This window comes from Mobula birostris, chromosome 9, assembly GCF_030028105.1.
Source record: "Mobula birostris isolate sMobBir1 chromosome 9, sMobBir1.hap1, whole genome shotgun sequence".
Taxonomy (NCBI): domain Eukaryota; kingdom Metazoa; phylum Chordata; class Chondrichthyes; order Myliobatiformes; family Myliobatidae; genus Mobula; species Mobula birostris.
Window position 1 is genome coordinate 100,052,011 of NC_092378.1, and position 21,113 is coordinate 100,073,123.

The 21,113-nt window shown below is 40.5% G+C and overlaps 1 protein-coding gene across 5 annotated transcripts in view; it reads left to right on the forward strand.

The window, feature by feature from the left end:
- The first annotated feature begins 627 nt into the window (after nucleotides 1-627).
- The window catches only part of LOC140202898 (trinucleotide repeat-containing gene 6A protein-like), a 175,636-nt gene continuing 155,150 nt past the window's right edge, over nucleotides 628-21,113 (forward strand). For all 5 annotated transcript variants that reach the window (XM_072268445.1, XM_072268446.1, XM_072268449.1 and 2 more), the window contains exons 1-2: nucleotides 628-748; nucleotides 1,013-1,060. In XM_072268445.1, the coding sequence (XP_072124546.1) occupies nucleotides 744-748; nucleotides 1,013-1,060 (53 nt within the window). In that variant the 5' untranslated portion in view covers nucleotides 628-743. The remainder of the gene's footprint in view (nucleotides 749-1,012; nucleotides 1,061-21,113) is intronic.

The window sequence follows — 21,113 nt, forward strand, 5'->3', positions numbered from 1 at the left end:
CTGTCCACATTTCTATCTCCTGCTCCCCAACACCGTGCCTTGTTACAACCTACTTAAACTTTACGAAAATATAAAAGCAAATTGTTGTTCTTTGCGTCCAGGATACACGAGACCCGTCGAACCAGCAGGGATTGTGTGGTCTATCTCCATGGCGACCTGGGCGCAAATTTAACCTTGGGAGGTGGGTGGGGTGGGACCGCTCGATTTGTGAATGAATGGGACTGAGTGACAGGGAGTTCCCTCATCCCTCATCCCTCATCGGGATCTCTTAACCGGCTTCATTTCTCCACCCACCATCCACTTCGGACTTTGCGCATTGGGCTAGCCACGCATCAGGAGCATGGGTCCGAAGTGCGGCTGCAACTCAGCACCAACCAATAAAAGAACGGCTGTACGTTTGCATTCAGCATAGACGTGGGACATTGCACTGGTCCAACCCACAGATATTACAAGTGGTCTGGCAATGTCCACGATGTCCTCTCTTCCCCATCAGTCCCCAACGTTTTGTCCACTCACAAAGCCCACCACCTCCCCTTGCTGCGCCAGATACCATGTGATCAGCCATTACGGCGGACCGGAAGTGCCCAGCCGCGCGCTCCGCAGCCAGTTCCTGTCAGTTAAAAGAAGATGGCGGCTATGGAGGGGGAGCGCTGCGCTTTGCGCCGCGGCCACTCGTATACTCACTGTTAAAGCCTTACTCGCATGTTTAGCTTTCGAATTTCTCACTGTTGCACTTTACATTAATGAGGTGAGTGCATTTTGCTGTCCGTTCTTTTCCACCCTCCAGGATGGGGAGGTTGCAGTCCTGTTTGATGCCGTACCGCGGCTCAGTGGGGGCCCGGTGGGGTGTGAGGCAGGCAGGGTGGCTGGGCCCCTCGGCTGCTGCAGACGCCAGGATTCGGCCTGTGTGCAAAACCCGCACTGCAGTGTTCTCCTCCTGAAGGTTTTTCGCTGCGGTCCTGCACTGAAAAAATGCACAATGCACTTCTGATCCTAGTGTGTTTATTTGCAGAGGATTGGAGGCTAACGCTACCAAAGAAACTCAAGAGAAACAAAACAGGTACATTTTGTTTTAAATGATTATAGGAGTTAAATACATGGCAATTTTGGGAGGGGAAAGTATGACCTTCACTGTCCGCTTGCTGAGTACAAATGATGTTCCTAACCCACACTGATCTGTTGATTCTGGCTTTGATGCAATGCATCTTAAATTGACAAACAGATCATTTAAATAATTGTAATCGGTAGTATTGGAAGTGGGTTCGGTCCGCATCTACAATGCAAAATCAGATTAACCTTTTAGTTTTAGGAGATGATGGAAGTGCATACATCTTGTAGATGGTTATTGATAAACAAATACACTTTGCAGGAATCGATTAGCAATGGTGTAAAAGTGAAGTTGTGAAAATAAAATGATCTCTGCCGATTTTACAATAATTCTATGGGGATTTTCAAGTTTGATTAACTTGTAATTGCTTAATTAATCTTATGTAATTATTGCATTTGTTATTACAAAATACCTGTTAAAATTTGTTTGGCAAAGTCTTAGTTATATTGGTAATGTTTTGGCCTTTCCTCACTTTCATGGAGATAGGATGGGTACCTGTAGCCTTAACAAAGTGACAAATTTTCACAGTTTGTGCTAACTTGGCTATAACATACAATGTGCCATCATGATATATTGTACTTTGATATGAGGCAAGCCAATGCTATCGAAAATGACTGGAAAGCAAAAGAATGATAAGATGGAAATCTAAAGTAAAAACAAAACATTGGAAGCAGTTTGTAATGCTGCAGGTGGTCAAGTTGGTCAAAGCTTCATGAATATTTCTTTCCTGTGGCTCCTGGTAAGTTTGAGTCTTATTTTGATCTAGAGTTTCAGATGGTATTTAATGGAGGTATGTCAGATAGAGTCATTCAAGAAGCAAATTTTGGAGCCTGGAGTTTAAAAGGCTGAAGTCATGGTTAATAGTGACCTGAAGAATGGCAGGATTCGTAATTAATTAGCCTATTTGTTTTGCAATACAGTGTAGAATAGGCCCTTGCAGCCCTTTGAGCCACGCTGCCAGCAACCCACTGATTTAACTCTAGCCTAATCATGGGGCAGTTTATAATAACAAATTAACTGGTATGTCTTTGGAGTGTGGGAGGAAACAGGAGCACCTGGAGGAAACCCATGCATTCCATGGGGAGGACATACAAACTCCTTACAGAGGATGCTGGGATTGAACTATGATGCTCCAAGCTGTAATAGCGTCACGCTAAAGGCTATGCCACAGTGGCACCCATCTGAAAGAAAGAGTACTCTGATGATGTAGAAGTGGTAGGGCCATGGAGAGGTTTGAATGTTGACCATGAAAATTTTATAATTAAAATTGTGTATGAATTAACTGGTTTAAATTGGATTGGCAATAGAAGGTTAGATGTGTTCAAATTTATGGAAGAGGTGTTGGCCAAGAAAATCAGTTCAGTAAATAGCCTTGTCAGTGTGTTAATTCATTCAAAAATGAGATGACTGTGCTATCTGCACTTTTTTGTTTATTCATCACTTCGGACAGAGGTTAAGTAATAGTTCAGTTTTGCTTGTTGAAGTTTTCATTCTAGGTTTCAGAAGCCTCTGGCTGCATGGTTTTTAAATCTCTGAGATAAATAAGTATGAAGAGTTGATGTTAATGGTTTATGTCACTGACCATTTATCAAGTCATTCCAATAATAGTCAACCAGAAATACTAATTTTCTCCACAAATGCTGCCTGACTTGATGAGTATTTCCAAGATTTATGGTTTTTTTGAGCTTTTTTTACTTAGTACAAATGCCATACACTAACATTTATACTATATACTTATTATGACTGTCTTGCTCATTATGTATTTATAATTCCATTATGAGGGGCGGGTCTTTCTGAAGCCAAGGTCCGCAATACAAGGTGTATGGCTCCGCAACTTTGACAAAATTTTGTTCATCAGCCTTAATGTCATGTAACTTGTCAGATTTTGTCTGATAACCCTCATTAGGAGGATCCTGGAGATTTTTGCTTGATTACAGTTACTATCTTAAAGCTTTGTTGGTTAAAGTATATGTTTTCAGTATCCTGAAGTTGTGTAGACTTCTGTAGAAATGCATGCTCATTTACTTGTTAAGTATTTAAATTTTAGTTTCGGGATCTAGGAGCCAGTTTGAGGTTAGGACTAATGGGTAGTTGGTAATATAACATGAACAGCAAAACTGAACCAAATTTCAGGATGGTTTTGGCGTACCTTATTGGGAAGATTATGGTATTAAATGTATGTGTGATTGAAATTGCTGTAGGTTTCAGAATGATGGATCGAAGTGGATAATATTGTCTGAAACAGTAACATAAGTTTGTATCTTGACATACAACAATAAAAATTCAAAGGTTGTAAACAAATTTGAATAAATAATGGCATCCATGGTTGGTGCCGTTATAGGCTGATATCTTCAGCTGTGCTTTCTAAGTCAGTGGTCCTCAACCTCCGGGCTGTGGGCTGATACCGGGCCGCAAAGCATGCAGGTGCAGCAGTAGCCGGAGCGCACCTAGCACATCTTTAAGAAAAAAAGCCGAAATAAACAAGCTAATTAATTAGGTGCCACCCGGCACATAAATCTCGGCCCAGATCAGAGGCGATTGTCGATTTCACTTGCTCTATGCGATGTTTACTCCTTTCCAGGGCGCTGGAGCCTTTAGCTGTTCCATTGTTTGATTAATTTAAACGTCAGCCCAGACAGGCTGAAAAGACAGGGCTGTCAGGATTGAGGTGACATGTTGAATCTATACAAACTTCTTATAAAGTATAGGCGCTGCCGTGATTTCTTTGTAATGACAGATACGTGCTGGTCCCAAGACAGATCCTCTCTTACTTTTCAGAGAGAGAAACATCGATCCTTAATGCTGAAGAATTTAAAGTTATTTACCCTCTCCATCTCTGTTCCTCTAATGAAGACTGGCTTCTGGGCAGCACCTAATCAATTAGCTTGTTTAGTTCGGCTTTCTTCTTAAAGATGTGCTGGGTGTGCTCCGGCTACCCCTGCACCACTGCATTCTTTGTGGCCCAGAGATTGGGGCCCACTGTTCTAAGTTATTGGGTCTCTGCACAGGATGAATTTGAAGGGGAAGAGTACTATGCTAATGAGTTAGGTGTGGGAGTTTGTATTTTATCACAGTGCTGATGAGAGATGTTGAATTAAGAATACAATAAATGTGATGGAAAATAGCAAAATTAATCCATTTGCTCACATTTTCTATTTGTAGTTTAATTTTTTGATATTGGGTTGAATCTTTTTTTTGGATTCATTTCACTTTCACTTTTGGATGGAAGTTCCTGCATTATCTCTTTCATGTTTCCCTCAGTAGAAGAGACTTTTTGGAAATGTGCAAGTGATTCTTTTTTAACAATATAACAGTCTGAACAAGATTCATCTCCACCTTGAGAGGAATTAAGGACAGGTAGTAAATGCAGGCCTTGGCAGTGATATCCGCATCCGAAAAGTTATATGTAACTGTGCTAGCCGGTATGAAGTCACTAGATTGAAAAATAAAAAGTGGCAAAGACCAAATGGCCCTTTTGACTCTCCTCAATCTTGCATCATTATTGATGTAATAACTTGTTTACCTTGTTTATTTTTCCATCTGGTCAGTACGGTAGCGAGCAGAAGATTCTTTGGCCAATTGTACCAATGCTAGCTCCTTTAAGAGTTCTTAAATTTTATTTGACCACTCCCTATAGCCTGGACACTTATTTATTAAGTTTGTATTTGGAAGTTGCTATTCAATGTATTTTCACACTTTCTCATAATACTTTGAAGATCTATTCTTGTACACTTTGACTCCTCCCCAGAAAAAGCTGATTCTTTTGCTATTATGATTAGGTTATGAGGATATGAAGTCCTCTTTTATTGTCATTTAGTAATGCATGTATTAAGAAATGATACAATATTCCTCTGGTGTGATATCACAGAAACACAGGACAGACCAAGACAGAAAAACTGACAAAAGACACATAATTATAACATAAAGGCCCACCAGCGCCTTTACTTCCTGAGAAAACTAAAGAAATTTGGCCTGTCCCCTAAAACGCTCACTAATTTTTATAGATTCACCGTAGAAAGCATTCTTCTAGGGTGCACCACAACCTGGTATGGAAGTTGTCCTGTCCAAGACCGAAAGAAGCTGCAGAAGATCATGAACACAGCGCAGCACATCTTCCAATCTTCCATCTGTGGACTCACTTTACACCGCACGCTGTCGGAGCAGTGCTGCCAGGATAATCAAGGACACGACCCACCCAGCCAACACACTTTTCATCCCTCTTCCCTCCGGGTGAAGGCTCAGGAGCTTGAAGACTCGTATGGCCAGATTTGGGAACAGCTTCTTTCCAACTGTGATAAGACTGCTGAACGGATCCTGACCCGGATCTGGGCCGTACCCTCCAAATATCTGGACCTACCTGTTGGTTTTTTTGCACTACCTTACTTTCCATTTTTCTATTTTCTATTTATGATTTATAATTTAAATTTCTAATATTTACTAATTTTTACTATTTTTAATATTTAATATTTGTAATCCGGGAAGTGCAGAATCAAATATCACTGTGATAGTTGTATGTTCTAGTATCAATTGTTTGGCGACAATAAAGTACAAACCCCGTTTCTGGAAAAGTTGGGATATTTTCAAAATGCAATAAAAACAAAAATCTGTGATATGTTAATTCACGTGAACCTTTATTTAACTGACAAAAGTACAAAGAAAAGATTTTCAGTAGTTTTACTGACAAACTTAATTGTATTTTGTAAATATACATAAATTTAGAATTTGATGGCTGCAACACAACAAAAGTTGGGACAGAGTTAAAATAAGATTGAAAAGTGCACAGAATATTCAAGTAACACCGGTTTGGAAGACTCCACATTAAGCAGGCTAATTGGTAGCAGGTGAGGTATCATGACTGGGTATAAAAGTAGCGTCCATCAAAGGCTCAGTCTTTGCAAGCAAGGATGGGTCGTGGCTCACCCCTTTGTGCCAAAATTCATGACAGAATTGTTAGTCAGTTCAAAAGGAACATATCTCAACGCAAGATTGCAGAGAGTTCAGGTCTTTCAACATCTACAGTACATAATATTGTGAAAAGATTCAGAGAATTCAGAGACATCTCAGTGCGTAAAGGGCAAGGTCGGAAACCACTGTTGAATACGCGTGATCTTCAAGCCCTCAGGCGGCACTGCCTAAGAAATCGTCATGCTACTGTGACAATTATAGCCACCTGGGCTCGGGAGTACTTCGGAAAACCATTGTCACTCAACACAGTCCGTCGCTGCATCCAGAAATGCAATTTGAAACTCTATTACGCAAGGAGGAAGCCATACATCAACTCTATTCAGAAATGCTGGTGAGTTCTCTGGGCCAGAGCTCATCTCAGATGGACCGAAAGACTGGAACTGTGTGCTGTGGTCAGATGAGTCCACATTTCAGCTAGTTTTCGGGAAAAAATGGGCGTCGAGTTCTCTGTGCCAAAGATGAAAACAACCATCCTGATTGTTATCAGCGAAAGGTGCAAAAGCCAGCATCTGTGATGGTATGGGGGTGCATCAGTGCCCACGGCATGGGTGAGTTGCATGTTTGTGAACGTACCATTGACTCAGAGGTGTATATTAGGATTTTAGAGAGATATATGTTGCCATCAAGGCGACATCTCTTTCCAGGACGTTCATGCTTATTTTAGCAGGACAATGCCAGGTGACATTCTGCACGGGCTACAACAGCAGTGTGCCTGCTGCCAGTCCAGATCTATCTCCTATTGAAAATGTATGGTGCATCATGGAGAGGAGAATCAGACAATGGAGACCATGGACTGTTGAGCAGCTGAAGTCTTATATCAAGCAAGAATGGACAAAGTTTCCAATTGCAAATCTACCACAATTAGTATCCTCAGTTCCAAAACGATTAAAAAGTGTTATTAAAAGGAAAGGTGATGTAACACAATGGTAAACATGCCTCTGTCCCAACTTTTGTTGAGTGTGTTACAGCCATCAAATTCTAAATTTGTGTATGTTTATAAAATACAATTAAGTTGGTCAGTAAAACTATTGAAAATCTTTTCTTTGTATTTTTGTCAGTTAAATAAAGGTTCACGTGAATTAACATATCACGGATTTTTGTTTTTATTGCATTTTGGAAAATATCCCAACTTTTTTGGAAATGGGGTTTGTATAAAGTATATAGTTACAACAGTGCAAGCAATACCATAACTTGATGAAGAACAGGTCATGGGCGCGGTAAAAAAAAGTTCAAAGTCTCGACGGGAGAAGGAAGAAAACTCTCTGCTATGTCTGACTCTGAGCCTCTGACCAGCCCTCCAACATCTCTGCCGAGCGCTTCAACCCTAGCCCCGGCCGCCAGCAGCAGGCAAAGCCGATGATTTTGGGGCCTTCCCTCTGGAGATTCTCGATCGCACAGTAGCAGCGGCAACGAACCGGGCATTTCAGAAGTCTCTCCAGATGTTCCTCCGTGCTTCTCACGGCTGTCTCCAAATCAGAATTGTGCCAGTTACCCTAGTTAACAAATACGATATCATTTCACCAGAGAGCTGCGCGCACTGCGTCGAGTCGCCATCTTCTCCTCCCGCCTTAAATGGATGCATTCTGGTCTTCAGTTTTTAATAGGGTCAAATTAAGACGTTTCCTGAATTGGAAGGGTCACCACTTCTTATCTTTATATTAGTGCTTCCAATGAACCACAAATGAATTTGATAAACATTATACCTGATGTTGGGACCATCCTTCCCAGTACTTCAGCGTAACTAATTTGAAGTAGCTGATTCTGATATGTGTATCAAAAACACTCATTCTGCAGACTTGAAATCCCCCTGTTTGGAAAATGACTGCAATTACCAAGTAGAACAGTTAAATGTTGAAGGACAGAAACAAGATACTCTGAAATAATTGTTTGACATTTACTTTTGTATTAAATATGTGATGATTGGTTTTCTCTTTCTGGTTTGTGATGAATTCAGCCATGTGGTAATTTTATTCTTAACCTACAATTGTAGTATTGTTTAAAGTTGCTGTAAATTGCATCATCAATGAATGTAGGAGGTAGCTGTATATGGTATGTTCCAGAAAATACTGTAAAACTAGTTTTTAGCCGAAATTGGTTCATTAATGGCTCTGATCCAAAACTGCAATAAACCAGGACTGAGTCATGATGAAGGTATCCCACCAATAAGCAGATGATCATTATAATACAGAGAAATCTGTAATTGAATGGTGTCTTTTAATTTCTCATTGTGTTTTTAGCATGAATGTCAGGTCCTCTAATTCCTTGGGTGTTTCTACTTTGTGTGAAGTACATTCTCCACACTCCAGAAGTTTCCCTGTATGGTATTTGTTTCACACATGGATTCCTTTCCCAATTAACGCTAGCAACACAGTACTTTTGTTATACAAACAAAACTGGTTCATTGGAGCACCTAGAACAGTTGGCTAGGATCCTGACAGTTCTAAGTCTGCCAGAATACTAGCCAATGGTTTTGTATTAGTTAGGTCTAACTCTTTTTAAAAATAAGTCTTACCAATGTTAAGGAGCAGTGTGTATTTTAGCAGCTCTGGTTTGGGGGATGTGCACAATATGATTCTGATGCCAAATGTAACGGTTGGAATGTGAGTTTGCACAATCAACCCTCCTGAAGATTTCCCTGGCGACCATTTTGCTTGTGGGAGAGCTGAGTAAACTACATTTAAACGGCTCCAGCTCTGGTTCAGCAGGTACTGAATGATAAAATGGCTTTTGACCTTATTTTCTCCATGAAAAGAATGGGATGCACTTAATAAACAATTCCATTTATATTTTTAATGTAAAAGGGAAAACAATTTAATCAATGCAAGATGCATTGACTGCAGACTTAAGTGGAGATTTGTCCTTTTAAAATGGAAGGCATGTTTTAAAGTTTAAGCCTGCATCGCTGCTTATTCTAAAGCAACTGTGAGGTAATTTATAATCCCTTGGGAAGTGATTGGAGTGGGTTTGGAGAAATTCTTCAGTGCTGAATGTAGGATTGTAAGCTGAGGGAATTGAGGTAAATGCTGAAATATTGCAACACATGTGCAAGTGTTTTGAAGCTAATGTACAATATTGGTGCAAACTGTCTAAGAAATCTAATTGCCTAATGGTTCAAGAGTTGAAGGAGCAATGTCACGATTTACTTTTAAACAGGTATTCATTGTCTCACTCTTTATATTTCGTCCAAATTAAGCTGTAGGATAGCAACTAGAGTGTGAAAGCTGTACTATAGCCAATTTAAATTAATATATTAGAGTACATTCACAGTCCAAGTCACATAAAATTGGTAGCAAGCAGAAATGATTTTCCCCCCCGCTAAGTCACCTCAATGTCTTGTATCTCTTTATTTGATAACGTCCATATTAATTTGTTGCCAGGTATACTGGTATATTTTGTTCCTAAGTCTAGAAATGTATAAACAAATGTTAACTGCTCAGTGATAGTTATTGTCTTAATGTTGGTTGATTTCAATACTGACTGTCCACTTAAGAGTTAATGGTTATATTCCTTTTCTTTTGGAATATTTGTGTACCGTCTTAGTCTACAGTACACCATATGCTACTTGGGTCTACTCTGCTATTTGACATAAATATGGCTGATCTTTAACCCCAGCTTCACTTCAGTCTGATTCCTGTACTACTTGATTCTAAGCTATTCAATGCCAGAGGTTTGCAGTTCGCTGAATGAAGAAACTGCTTTTGATATGTCTTGATGCTTAACTTACGAAAGTCGTGAAGTGGAGAAGTGGCATAGTGGCCTGTGGAGTTATCAGTGTGAGGTTTGCATGCTCCCCCGTGACTAATTTAGCTTTCTGTAGTTGCTCTGGTTTAGTTGGCTATTTAATGCTTAATTTGCCACTACCAGTTTCCCCCAGTGTTTAGTAATGTGATGAATTTGAGGGGAAGGGTGGGGTTTGAGTTGGTGGTTGCAGTTCATGGGAATATTTTGTGCTAAAATGGGATTGGTGTAATAGTGCACCTGAGGATCTGGATCGTACAGTTGCTTCAGTTTTTCACAAATTACAATCTTTTTCCTCATCTGGAAGGAGAATGATATAGTGGAACCTTGGGGATGCTGTATTAATGACCATCTCCATTAAAGGGGACAGATCTGACAGCAGTGATTACAGAGTAGTCTTGCTGCTGTCTGCCACAAGGGAAGTCATCATGAGTTCCTCCTCATTTGCAGCTTCCAAGTGACTGAAGAGCAGATTCTGCCATTGCTTAAGCTGATCTTTAAAGTCATTGTATACTTATTCACTGAACATATAAGAGAATGGGCCCTGAGTTTCAACATCTGCAAGGCAAAGTCCTCAACTGAACGGTCTCTACTATCCATTGCTACCTGCTGATAAAGGTTGATGGTGAGACCATGGAAAATATGGGCCACCTCTTGTATCTTAGGTACATCCTTTTCTCTGAAAGCAAACCATTAGTGAGTTTCACCATGAACTTCAGTGCATCCAAGCAATTTTTCTTTGAGGAAAAGGGTAATTAAAGTCTATTGATAGTGAGGGAGTGAGCCTTGGACTGTATTGATCAGCTGGTAGGGTGGGGTTGAGCAATGGCAGATGATGACAATAGCACACTTCATCCTGATAAGTATGTGCTGATGCATTTTGGGAAGGACAGAATGAATGGTATGTCCCTAGGGAGTATTGAGGAGCAAAAGAATTACTGCAAAGTCCAAAGATCCCTGAAGGTGCGGCACAGATGAATAGAATATTGAAGAAGGCTTGGATTACCTTCGTCAGCTGGGACAGAAGATGTTGGTACAACTTTTTACAACATTCATTCTCTCTCTCTCTCTCTCTCTCTGGCTATCCATCCCATAGGATGATGATGGTTCCTTTCAGTCAGTTCGTGGGGTGGTACCCCACTCCTCAGAAAGGAACAGCGTGTGCAAGGGTGGATTTTAGATGAGTAGGGGGTTGCACAGGTCCAGATCCACCCTTTCAACATCCCCTCCCAGATCCAGTGGCATGATGGGATCTAAGACGGCTGGGGGAAGTTGTCTTGCAGTGAATGGCCAGACCAAGCTTCGATGCAAGGGATGCCCATTACGCGCTTCACGGCACCTGTTTGCTAGATGGCCGTTGACCCTACGAGAGGGTTCATCCGCCCTTTGACAGGTCTTTCTTTACGTCCTGCAGGGCGTCTAGCCACCCTGGTTTGGGAGCTGGTTTAGTCACCGACCACTCGACCATGCAAAAGGTAGTACTGGGTTACATGGTACCAGTAGCACTCAGACAAGTGACCTGATCAGAAACATTCATTAGAGCATAGCTGGAGTACTGTTTGCAGTTATAGTTGCCACAGTATAGGAAAGATATGATTGCAGAGCAGTTTAACGAGGACATTGCCTAGATTAAATATTTCAGTTATGAGGAGAAATTGGTTTGTTTCCCTTAGAGCAGAGAAAGCTGAAGGGGAACCTAAGGCAGCAGATTCTGATCAATTGGGACACATCAGAACCAGTACATTTTGGCCCAATTAAGTGGCTGCCCCAATGAGCTGAATTTTCATGGAAATAGTTAAAAAGGCATAAAAAAAAGACAAATAGAGTAACAAATAATGTATTTAAATGAAGTACAGAACAAATTAGAACACTACCGAAAGTACTACCATACTATAAAACTATATTAATTCTTAAGTTACCGATGGAGACATTCATCCCGTGTATGCAATGTACAAAATCAGTGCAGACACCTAGTGTGGATAACGGACTGCCTTCATACAGTGCCATAGAATGCATCCTCCAAATCTATATTTTCATTGCAACATTCAAGATGATTATCAATACCACCACATTCTTCATAGTTTCTAACTTGTTGAAGTAGTAAAATTGTTACATTTTCACTACTGACTGCTTCTGGCAACTCCAAGCCTGAATGCTTGAAACTGCAGTGACCAAAACGGTTTGGAGTTTTCTTACTGCTTATTTCTTGCCAACTATCAGTGACAAAAATCACTGTTTTTTGAACACACACAGCTGAGGCTATTTAAAAAGCTGCTCGCTCTAAGCAGAGGGCAGCATCCATCGGTCACACCAGCACGCGTGACTGACTAGTCAGAACCTGTATGGCAAGTCTCCTGTCCCAATAAATGGCATAGTGTCCCGTACAAATGAAGGGAATCCTGGCAATTTTCTCGTTTAGTTTTTGTTCTTTAAGAGTTATTCCAAATAAGTGGCTGTCTCAATTAACCAATGGATCAATTAATCGGAATCCACTGTATATACAAAATTATGAGGGATATAGATATGGAAAATACTAAGAAACTTTTCCTCATGGAGGAAGTGTCTAAGATCAGAAGTCATAGGTTTTAAAAGTTTAGAGTTGATCTGAGGAATTTATTTTTTCACTTAGAGTGGTTGCAATCTGTAATGCACTACCTGAGATGGTGGTGGAGGGAGGTACTCTCACAACAATTAAAAAGCACTTGAATTGCCAAGACATAAAAGCTACAGAAGCTAGTTTGCTTATTCCTCACTATTTTATTTTAATTCTCAGGTACTAGAAATTTTGTGCATTTAACCTCGGTTCAGTATTTCTAAAGTCAAGAACTTCAGTCAGATTATATCAGATTCAAAGGTAGTTATAACTGATTATTACCCTCTAGATTCATATTGCCACACCCAAGATTGCCAGCGCACATCTCCCTTGGTCTGATGCTGTTGCTCAGGTGGAAATCAACACAAATTTTCATGGCTGTGGTTTTGCCATTTTTTGTCACAAGTTGGAGCATCTGATAGCTATTATCTAGTTGCTCACAGTTATTTTGATGTCAGGAAGAAACTTGCTGAGATTACTCAGCATTAATTGTACTTTGAACTTTGATGCCTGACCTACTGAGTTCCTTCAGTATTTTGTGTGTATTACTTTAGATTCCCAGCATCTGCAGACCTTGTATCTAAGGAAGTATAACAGGTCAAAGGGACTTGGGAGTCCTCATGCTAGATGCCCTAAAGGTTAACTTTCAGGTTGAGTTGGTGGTAAGGAAGGTGAATGCAAAGTTACATTAATTTTTAGAGGACTAAAATATAAAAAGCAAGAATGTAATGCTGAAAGGCATTAGTCAGACCACGCTTGGAGTATTGTGAGCAGTTTTGGGTCCTGTAGCTGAGAAAGGATGTGCTGGCATTGGAGAGGGTCCACAGGAGGTTCATGAGAATAATCCTAGGAATGAAAGGGTTAATGTATGAGGAGCATTTGATGGCTCTGTGCCTTGTTGAGAGTTTAGAAGGATCGGGGTTGGGGAGGTGGGGTGGGAATGTCATTGAAGCCTATTGAACACTGAAAGGCCAGATAGACTGGATATAGATATTATGTTCCTATAGTAGGGGAGTCTAGCATCAAAGGGCACAGTCTGTGAATATGAGGACATCTATTTAGGAGAAATTTCTTTAGCCATAGGGTGGTGAATCTGTGGAATTCATTACCACAAAAGGCTGTGGAGTTCATCATTGGGTATATTTAAACTAGTTTGATAGGTTCTTGATTAGTAAGGGTATTAAAGGTTATGGAGAGAAGGCAAAAGAATGCGGTTGAGAAGAAGAATGATTGGCCTTGATCGAATGGTGGAGCAGACTTGATGGGCCGGATGGCCTAATTCTGCTCCTATGTTTTATGGTCTTTATTTACCCTGGGAAATCCATTCTTGGGACCAATAGATTAAAAAACAATTATTTGTTTAATTTGACATTTAACTGTTTTGTAGTTTTCAATAGTTTTCAAATGCTTCTGAGTAATCATGCACTGCTAACAGACGAGAAAGTAGCGATGGGTCCTTGTTACTTGTCCAAAGCTTGCTGGTGCATTTTCAACCTGTGATTGTTCTGCCCAGCCTATATAACTCAGTAATTACTTTCAAGGCCATGTTGCTCCAGACTGGTTTGGTCATAAAAATCAAACAAATTTAAGGATGACAGCTTCAGGGGAATGTGAACACAGTCTGTGGTTAGTGCTCAGGTTGAAGTTCACTTATTACTTCCATATATTGAACTTCAAATCCAGTTAAGGGCATGATATTTTTCCCATTACATTGTTAAATCAACACCAGAGATATCATCACTGTTTGTTTCTGACATTTACTGCTGTCCCTGTATCTTAACTATATTCCCATTCCACTTTCAATGCTATAGAAACTGAATGTACAAATGACTGCAGGTGGAATATATTTGGCTCCAAAATATTTCTTTCTCTGCTCTATACTGCATTGGATGGGCCTATGGTACTTTAAACTTGCTGTTATTCAGTGACTGAGCAAGTGTTTGGGATGGTTGTTACCTAAAATCTATGAATCTGTAGTTGTGAAGGTTATTGCCTGTGGTCATTCAAAGCAGTTGTATGGGCGACTCTTCCCATAATTCCGTCTGCAGTATAGTATCAGAATCAGGTTTGTTGTCACCGGCATGTGACATGAAATTTGTTAACTTAGCAGCAGTTCAGTGTAATACATAATTGAGCAGAGAGAAGAAATGATAAATACAATAAAAATAATAAACAAGCAAATCAATTATGTATATTGAATTGATTTTTTAAAAAGTGCAAAAACAGAAATACTGTATATTTTTTTAAAAAGTGAGGTAGTGTTCAAAGATTCAATGTCCATTTAGGAATCAGATGGCAGAGGGGAAGAAGCTGTTCCTGAATCGCTGAGTGTGTGCTTTCAGGCTTCTGTACCTCCTTCCTGATGGTAACAGTGAGAAAAAGGCATGCCCTGGGTGCTGGGGATCCTTAATAATGGACGCTGCCTTTCTGAGACACCGCTCCCTGAAGATGTCCTGGGTACTTTGTAGGTTAGTATCCAAGATGGAGCTGACGAGATTTACAATTTTCTGCAGCTTCTTTTGGTCCTGTGCTGTAGCCCCTCCATACCAGACAGTGATGTAGCCTGTCAGAATGCTGTCCACGGTACAACTATAGAAGTTTTTGAGTGCATTTGTTGACAAATGATTGGTATGGCACACATCAACCACAGCCTACCGATCAACCTCGACGCTTTGCAATTCGCCTATTGGAACAACAGGTCAACGGCAGATGCCATCTCTCTGGCCCTACGTTCCTCCTTAGGACACCTGGAGAATAAAGACGCATATGTAAGGCTCCTTTTCATTGACTACAGCTCTGCCTTTAATACCATCATTCCAAATAAACTGATTCCTAAGCTCCGGAACCTGGGCCTTAGCACTCGGATCTGCAGCTGGATCTTCAGCTTCCTCACAGACAGGATCCAGGCTGTAAAAGTAGGGGACAAGCTCTCCTCTACAATCACTCTGAGCACCGGTGCCCAAAAAGGCTGTGTACTCAGCCCCCTGCTGTACTCACTGTACACCCATGATTGTGTAGCCAGGTTTCCATCAAAATCAATATATAAGTTTACTGATGACACAACAATTGTAGGCCGTATCTTGGGTAATGATGGGTTTGAGTACAGAGAGGAAATTAAGAACCTGGTGGAATGGTGCGAAGACAATAACCTATCCCTCAACGTCAGCAAGACGAAGGAATTGGTTGTTGACTTCAGAAGGAGTAGCGGACCGCAGGACCCAATTTACATCAGTGGTGCGCAAGTGGAACAGGTCAAAAGCTTTAAGTTCCTCGGGGTTAATATCACAAATGACCCGACTTGGTCCAACCAAGCGAGTTCACTGCCAAGAAGGCCCACCAGCGCCTTTACTTCCTGAGAAAACTAAAGAAATTCTGTCACTTTTCTGCTTTGTAGGTTTTTTTTTGTTATCACAAAATTTTTTTTCAATCTTTAAGATTTTTTTTGAGGCATTGTAAAGTGTTGTTACTTCAATGTACTCATGTTATTTTTCCTGTATAATATAACAATAAAAAGATTTGAAAAGAATAAAGAAAGAAATTTGGCCTGTCCCCTAAAACCGTCACTAATTTTTATAGATGCACCGTAGAAGGCATTCTTTTAGGGTGCATCATAACCTGGTATGGAAGTTGTCCTGCCCAAGATCGAAAGAAGCTGCAGAAGGTCGTGAACACGGTGCAGCACATCACACAAACCAATCTTCCGTCTGTGGACTCTCTTCTGCCTGTGGACTTTACACCACGCGCTGTTGGAGCAGTGCTGCCAGGATAATCAAGGACGCGACCCACCCAGCCAACACACTTTTTGTCCCTCTTCCCTCCGGGAGAAGGCTCAGGAGCTTGAAGACTCATACGGCCTGATTTGGAAACAGCTTCTTTCCAACTGTGATAAGACTACTGAACGGATCCTGACCCGGATCTGGGCCGTACCCTGCAAATATCTGGACCTGCCTCTCGTTTTTTTGCACTACCTTACTTTCCATTTTTCTATTTTCTATTTATGATTTATAATTTAAATTAATATTTACTAATTTTTACTATTTTTAGTATTTAATATTTGTAATCCAGGGAGCGGGAAGTGCAGAGTCAAATATCGCTGTGATTATTGTATGTTCTAGTATCAATTGTTTGGTGACAATAAAGTATAAAGTACATGCCAAATCTCTTCAAACTCCTAATAAAGTATAGCTGCTGTCTTGCCTTCTTTCTAACCACATCGATACATTGGGACCAGGTTAGATCCTCAGAGATCTTGACACCCAAGAACTTGAAGTTGCTCACTCTCTCCACTTCTGATCCCTGTATGAGAATTGGTATGTGTTCCTTCGTCTTACCTTTCCTGAAGTCCACAATCAGCTTTTTCATCTTACTGACATTGAGTGCCAGGTTGTTGCTGTGACACCACTCCACTAGTTGGCATATCTCACTCCTGTACACCCTCTCGTCACCACCTGAGATTCTACCAACAATGGCTGTATCATCAGCAAATTTATAGATGGTATTTGAGCTATGCCTGGCCACGTAGTCATGTGCATATAGAGAGTAAAGCAGTGGGCTAAGCACACACCCCTGAAGTGAGCCAGTGTTGATCGTCAGCGAGGAGGATATGTTAGCACCAATCCGCACAGATTGTGGTCTCCTGGTTAGGAAGTCGATCCAATTGCAGGGGGAGGTACAGTGTCCTATGGTGATATAAATCATTGTATTATGAGCTTCATCTTGTGTGAAGAGCAATACACTGAGGAAAGGGCCTAGTTTGTTAAACAACAGGTCAACTGCATTGAATCTATTTTATCATCAAATAGAAGAATGTTTTTTTTTACTAAATACTGTATCTTGATGAAATTTGACAAAACCTTGGTACATTAGTCTACCTCCTTTTATTACATCTCAATGTCTCAAACTGATTCCATCTCTGTTGAGTTCCTCTGATATTTTTGCAGAGGAAAATTATTAATAGTGCACTAAATGAGTCACATAGTTTGTATACAAAAGCATTTTTGCTGGAATTTGTAATACATAGCATTTGCTGGAATTTGTAATTCATAAACAGGCATTATCTAATATATATATTTTTGGATTTCAGTATTACTGGAAGGCCAGCAATTTTCTTTTTCTTTTTGCATTCCTAATGCTGCAATATCATAGATTAAGGTATTCTCACAATGTTGTTGAAAAGAAATTTCCAGTGATGGAGAAAGTGGTGGTATTCTTGAGCAGTTCTGCAAAAGTTCTTGGATTTGGTTGAGTGATTCAGAGTCAGAATGGGTCTGTATATCTTTGTAGTTGAGTTCTTACTTATGTTTAGCTCCTAACCTTTGGAGGGACCACAAGAGCAATGTGCATTCCTGAGAAGTTTGAAGTAGTGTTTGTTTTTTGAAACTCCTGCAACACTGCTGAAGAGTCTCGGCCTGAAATGTTGACTGTCCTTTTTCTCATAGATGCTGCCTGGCTTGCTGTGTTCCTCCAGCATTTTGTGTGTATGTTGCTTGGATTTTCAGCATCTGCAGATTCTCTCTTGTTTGTTTTTGAAACCCATTCTGGGATGTAGGTATCATATTCAAGGTTGTCTCTAATTGGCTACATTGGTAGCAGGCAATTAGGAAATAAGAGGAGACTAGAATATTTTTGGCCATGTTGTGATGAGCAGCAACCTTTACAGCCATTCCGTGAAGTATTAACATAGAAACATAGAAAGCCTACAGCACAATACAGGCCCTTCGACCCACAATGCTGTGCCAAACATGTACTTTATTAATCACCTAGGGTTACCCATAGCCTTCTATTTTTCTAAGCTCCATATACCTGTCCAGGAGTCTCTTAAAAGACCTTATCGTTATTAAGTAGGTAAAGAAATGGAAATATTATATTGTAGCCATTAGTGACACTTGGTTGCAGGAGGAGCAGGACTGGCAGCTCAATATTTTAGAGTTCTGTTCATATAGACTTCATAGAGTGGGAGGGATGGCGTTACTTGTCAAGGAAAATGTCACGACAGTGCTCAGTAAGGACAGACTGGAGAACTCATCTAGTGAGGTTTTATGAGTGGAACTGAGGAATTAAAATTAATGGGGCTATATTATAGGCCATCCAAGAGTCCATGAGATTTAGAGGAACAAATTTGTAGAGAAATTGCAGACTGTTGCAAGAAACAAGGTGTATAGTAGGTGATTTTAACTTTCCACATATTAACTGGGACTCCTGTACTTGAGTATAAGAAATGCAAGAGAACACTTGAGAGAGAAATCAGGAGGGCTAAATGAGGGCATGAATTTGCTCTAGCAGACAAGGTGAAGGAGAATCCTAAGGGCTTCTACAGATATGTTAAGAGCAAAAAGATTAGAAGAGACAAAATTGGCCCTCAGGAAGATCAGAATAGTAATCTATGTGTGAAGCCTGAAGAGATGAGGGAAGATCTTAAATGATTTTTTTTTGCATTTGTATTTACTCGGGAGAAGGACACGGAGTCTGTGGAGGTAAGGCAAAGCAGCAGCGAGGTTCTGGACACTATACTTATGAGAAGAGCAGGTGTTTGCTATCTTGCGGCAAATTAGGGTGGATACATCCCCAGGACCTGACAAGGTTTTCCCTTGGATCCTGTGGGAGGCAAGTGCAGAAATTGCATTGGCCCTAGCAGAGATGTCCCTGGTGAAAGGTGAGGTACCAGAGGATTGAAAGATAGCTAATGTGGTTCTGCTGTTTAAGAAAGGCTCTAAGAATAAACCAGAAAATGATAGGCTGGTGAGCCTGATATCAGTAGTGGGAAAGTTATTGGAAGGTATCCTGTGGGACCGGACAATTGAGTATTTGGATAGATTAGGGATAGTCAGCATAGCTTTGTGCATGGTAGGTCCTGTCTAACTAATCTGAGTGTTTTTCGTGGAAGTCATGAGGAATGTCTGAAGGCAATCCAGTGGATGTTGTCCACATGGACTTCAGCAAGGCAGTTGACAAGGCCCTAAACGGGAGGTTGATCTAGAAGGTTCAGTTGCTTGGTATTCAAGATGAGGTGGTAAATTGGATTCGACATTGTCTTTGTGGGAGAAGCCAGAGTGTGGTAGTAGGTGTTGTCTTTCTGACTGGAGGCCTGTGACCAGCATAGTGCTGCAAGAATCAGTGGTAGGTCCATTGATGGATATCTATATCAACGATCTGGATGATAATGTGGTTAACTGGATCAGTTAATTTGCTGGTGACATCTGGACTGTCTAGAAAAATGGCATTTGGAATGTAATGCGGACAAGTGTGAGCTGTTGCAGTGTGATAGAACAAAGGGATCTGGGAATACAGATCCATAATTCATTGAAGGTTACGTCGAAAGAAAGCCTTTGGCATATTGGCCTTTGTAGATCAAAGTATTGAGTACAGGAGATGGGATGTTATGTTGAAGTTGTATAAGACGTTGGTGAAGCCTATTTTGGAGTATTGTATTCAGTTTTGGTTACCTATCTACAGGAAAGATATAAATATGGTTGAAAGAGTATGGAGAAAATTTACAAGGATGTCACTGGGACTGGAGTTCCTGTTGAATAGATTTGAACTTTATTCCCTAGAATGTAGAAAATTGAGGGAAGAATTATTTTCATGAATATCCTGGACCCCCTCCAATGTCAGCACAGCTTTTCTTAGTTAAAGGCCCAAAACTGCTCACATTACTCCTCGTGCTGCCTGACTAATACCATGCAAAGTTTCAGTATCATATTCTTGCTCCTGTATTCCAGTCCTCTTATGTCACGTGATCAGCAACAATGAATATATAAATGAGTCATGTTTTATAAAAACAATCAAACATTTATTAAACTCTGCTCAATATATAAAAAAATAAACAATGAAAATCTTAACCGGAAGTAAACTGCTATGCGGCCATTTAACAAGCCACCACTCAGTACTAGTTCTTAAAGTGATAAATGTGAAAACAGTTCTTATAGTGGTAAATTCAAGCACAGTTCTTAGAATGGTAAATTCGAAAGTCCAAGAGATTTATACAGTCAATTAGGAGAGACTTTCCTGAAGTAAAGAATTCCTCAAAGACACAATGTCACTGCCAGTCCCAGCCGGATCCTGCCTTGTCCGCAGAATTCATGATGACGGAAATAAACGGTTTAAACCAACTGACCTTTCCCACTGGATACTGCACAGCCTTTTCTGCTGCTTTTAGCAGAGGCTATCTCACGCAAATCACTCTTTCTTGAACAAATTCAATAATAGTCGATGCTATCCAAAACCACTGAACGACTCTTTTAGGTTCCCGTCTTCACTCTCCAATACTACTGAAAAGATACATCAACAAACCTGGCAGCGATTGGTTAAACTGCCGGCCCAACACTTTTGTACCTTACAATAGAACGTAAAACTCCGTTTTAAATCAAAACTGCGTCATAAGGCAAATACACAGCGGAGTGGAGTATCTGGCTGACGTTCTAACTGGAAAAACTAACCTCGTCACCAGGGGTCTACACTTGTATACCTGGTGAGAACAGGTTATCACGTGACCTCACATTGGTGGGACAATTACATCATGTGACCTCCGCAACACCATTACATTATCCTTACAAGACAGTCACAATATATCCATGAGGTATGTAACACTTAAAATGAGTGCTGACATTGCATTTGCCTTTACCATGGACTCAACCTGCAAGTTAACCTTTATGAAATCCTGTGCAAGGACTCCCAAGTCCTTTTGCACCTCAGTTTTGATTGTGCTGTGTG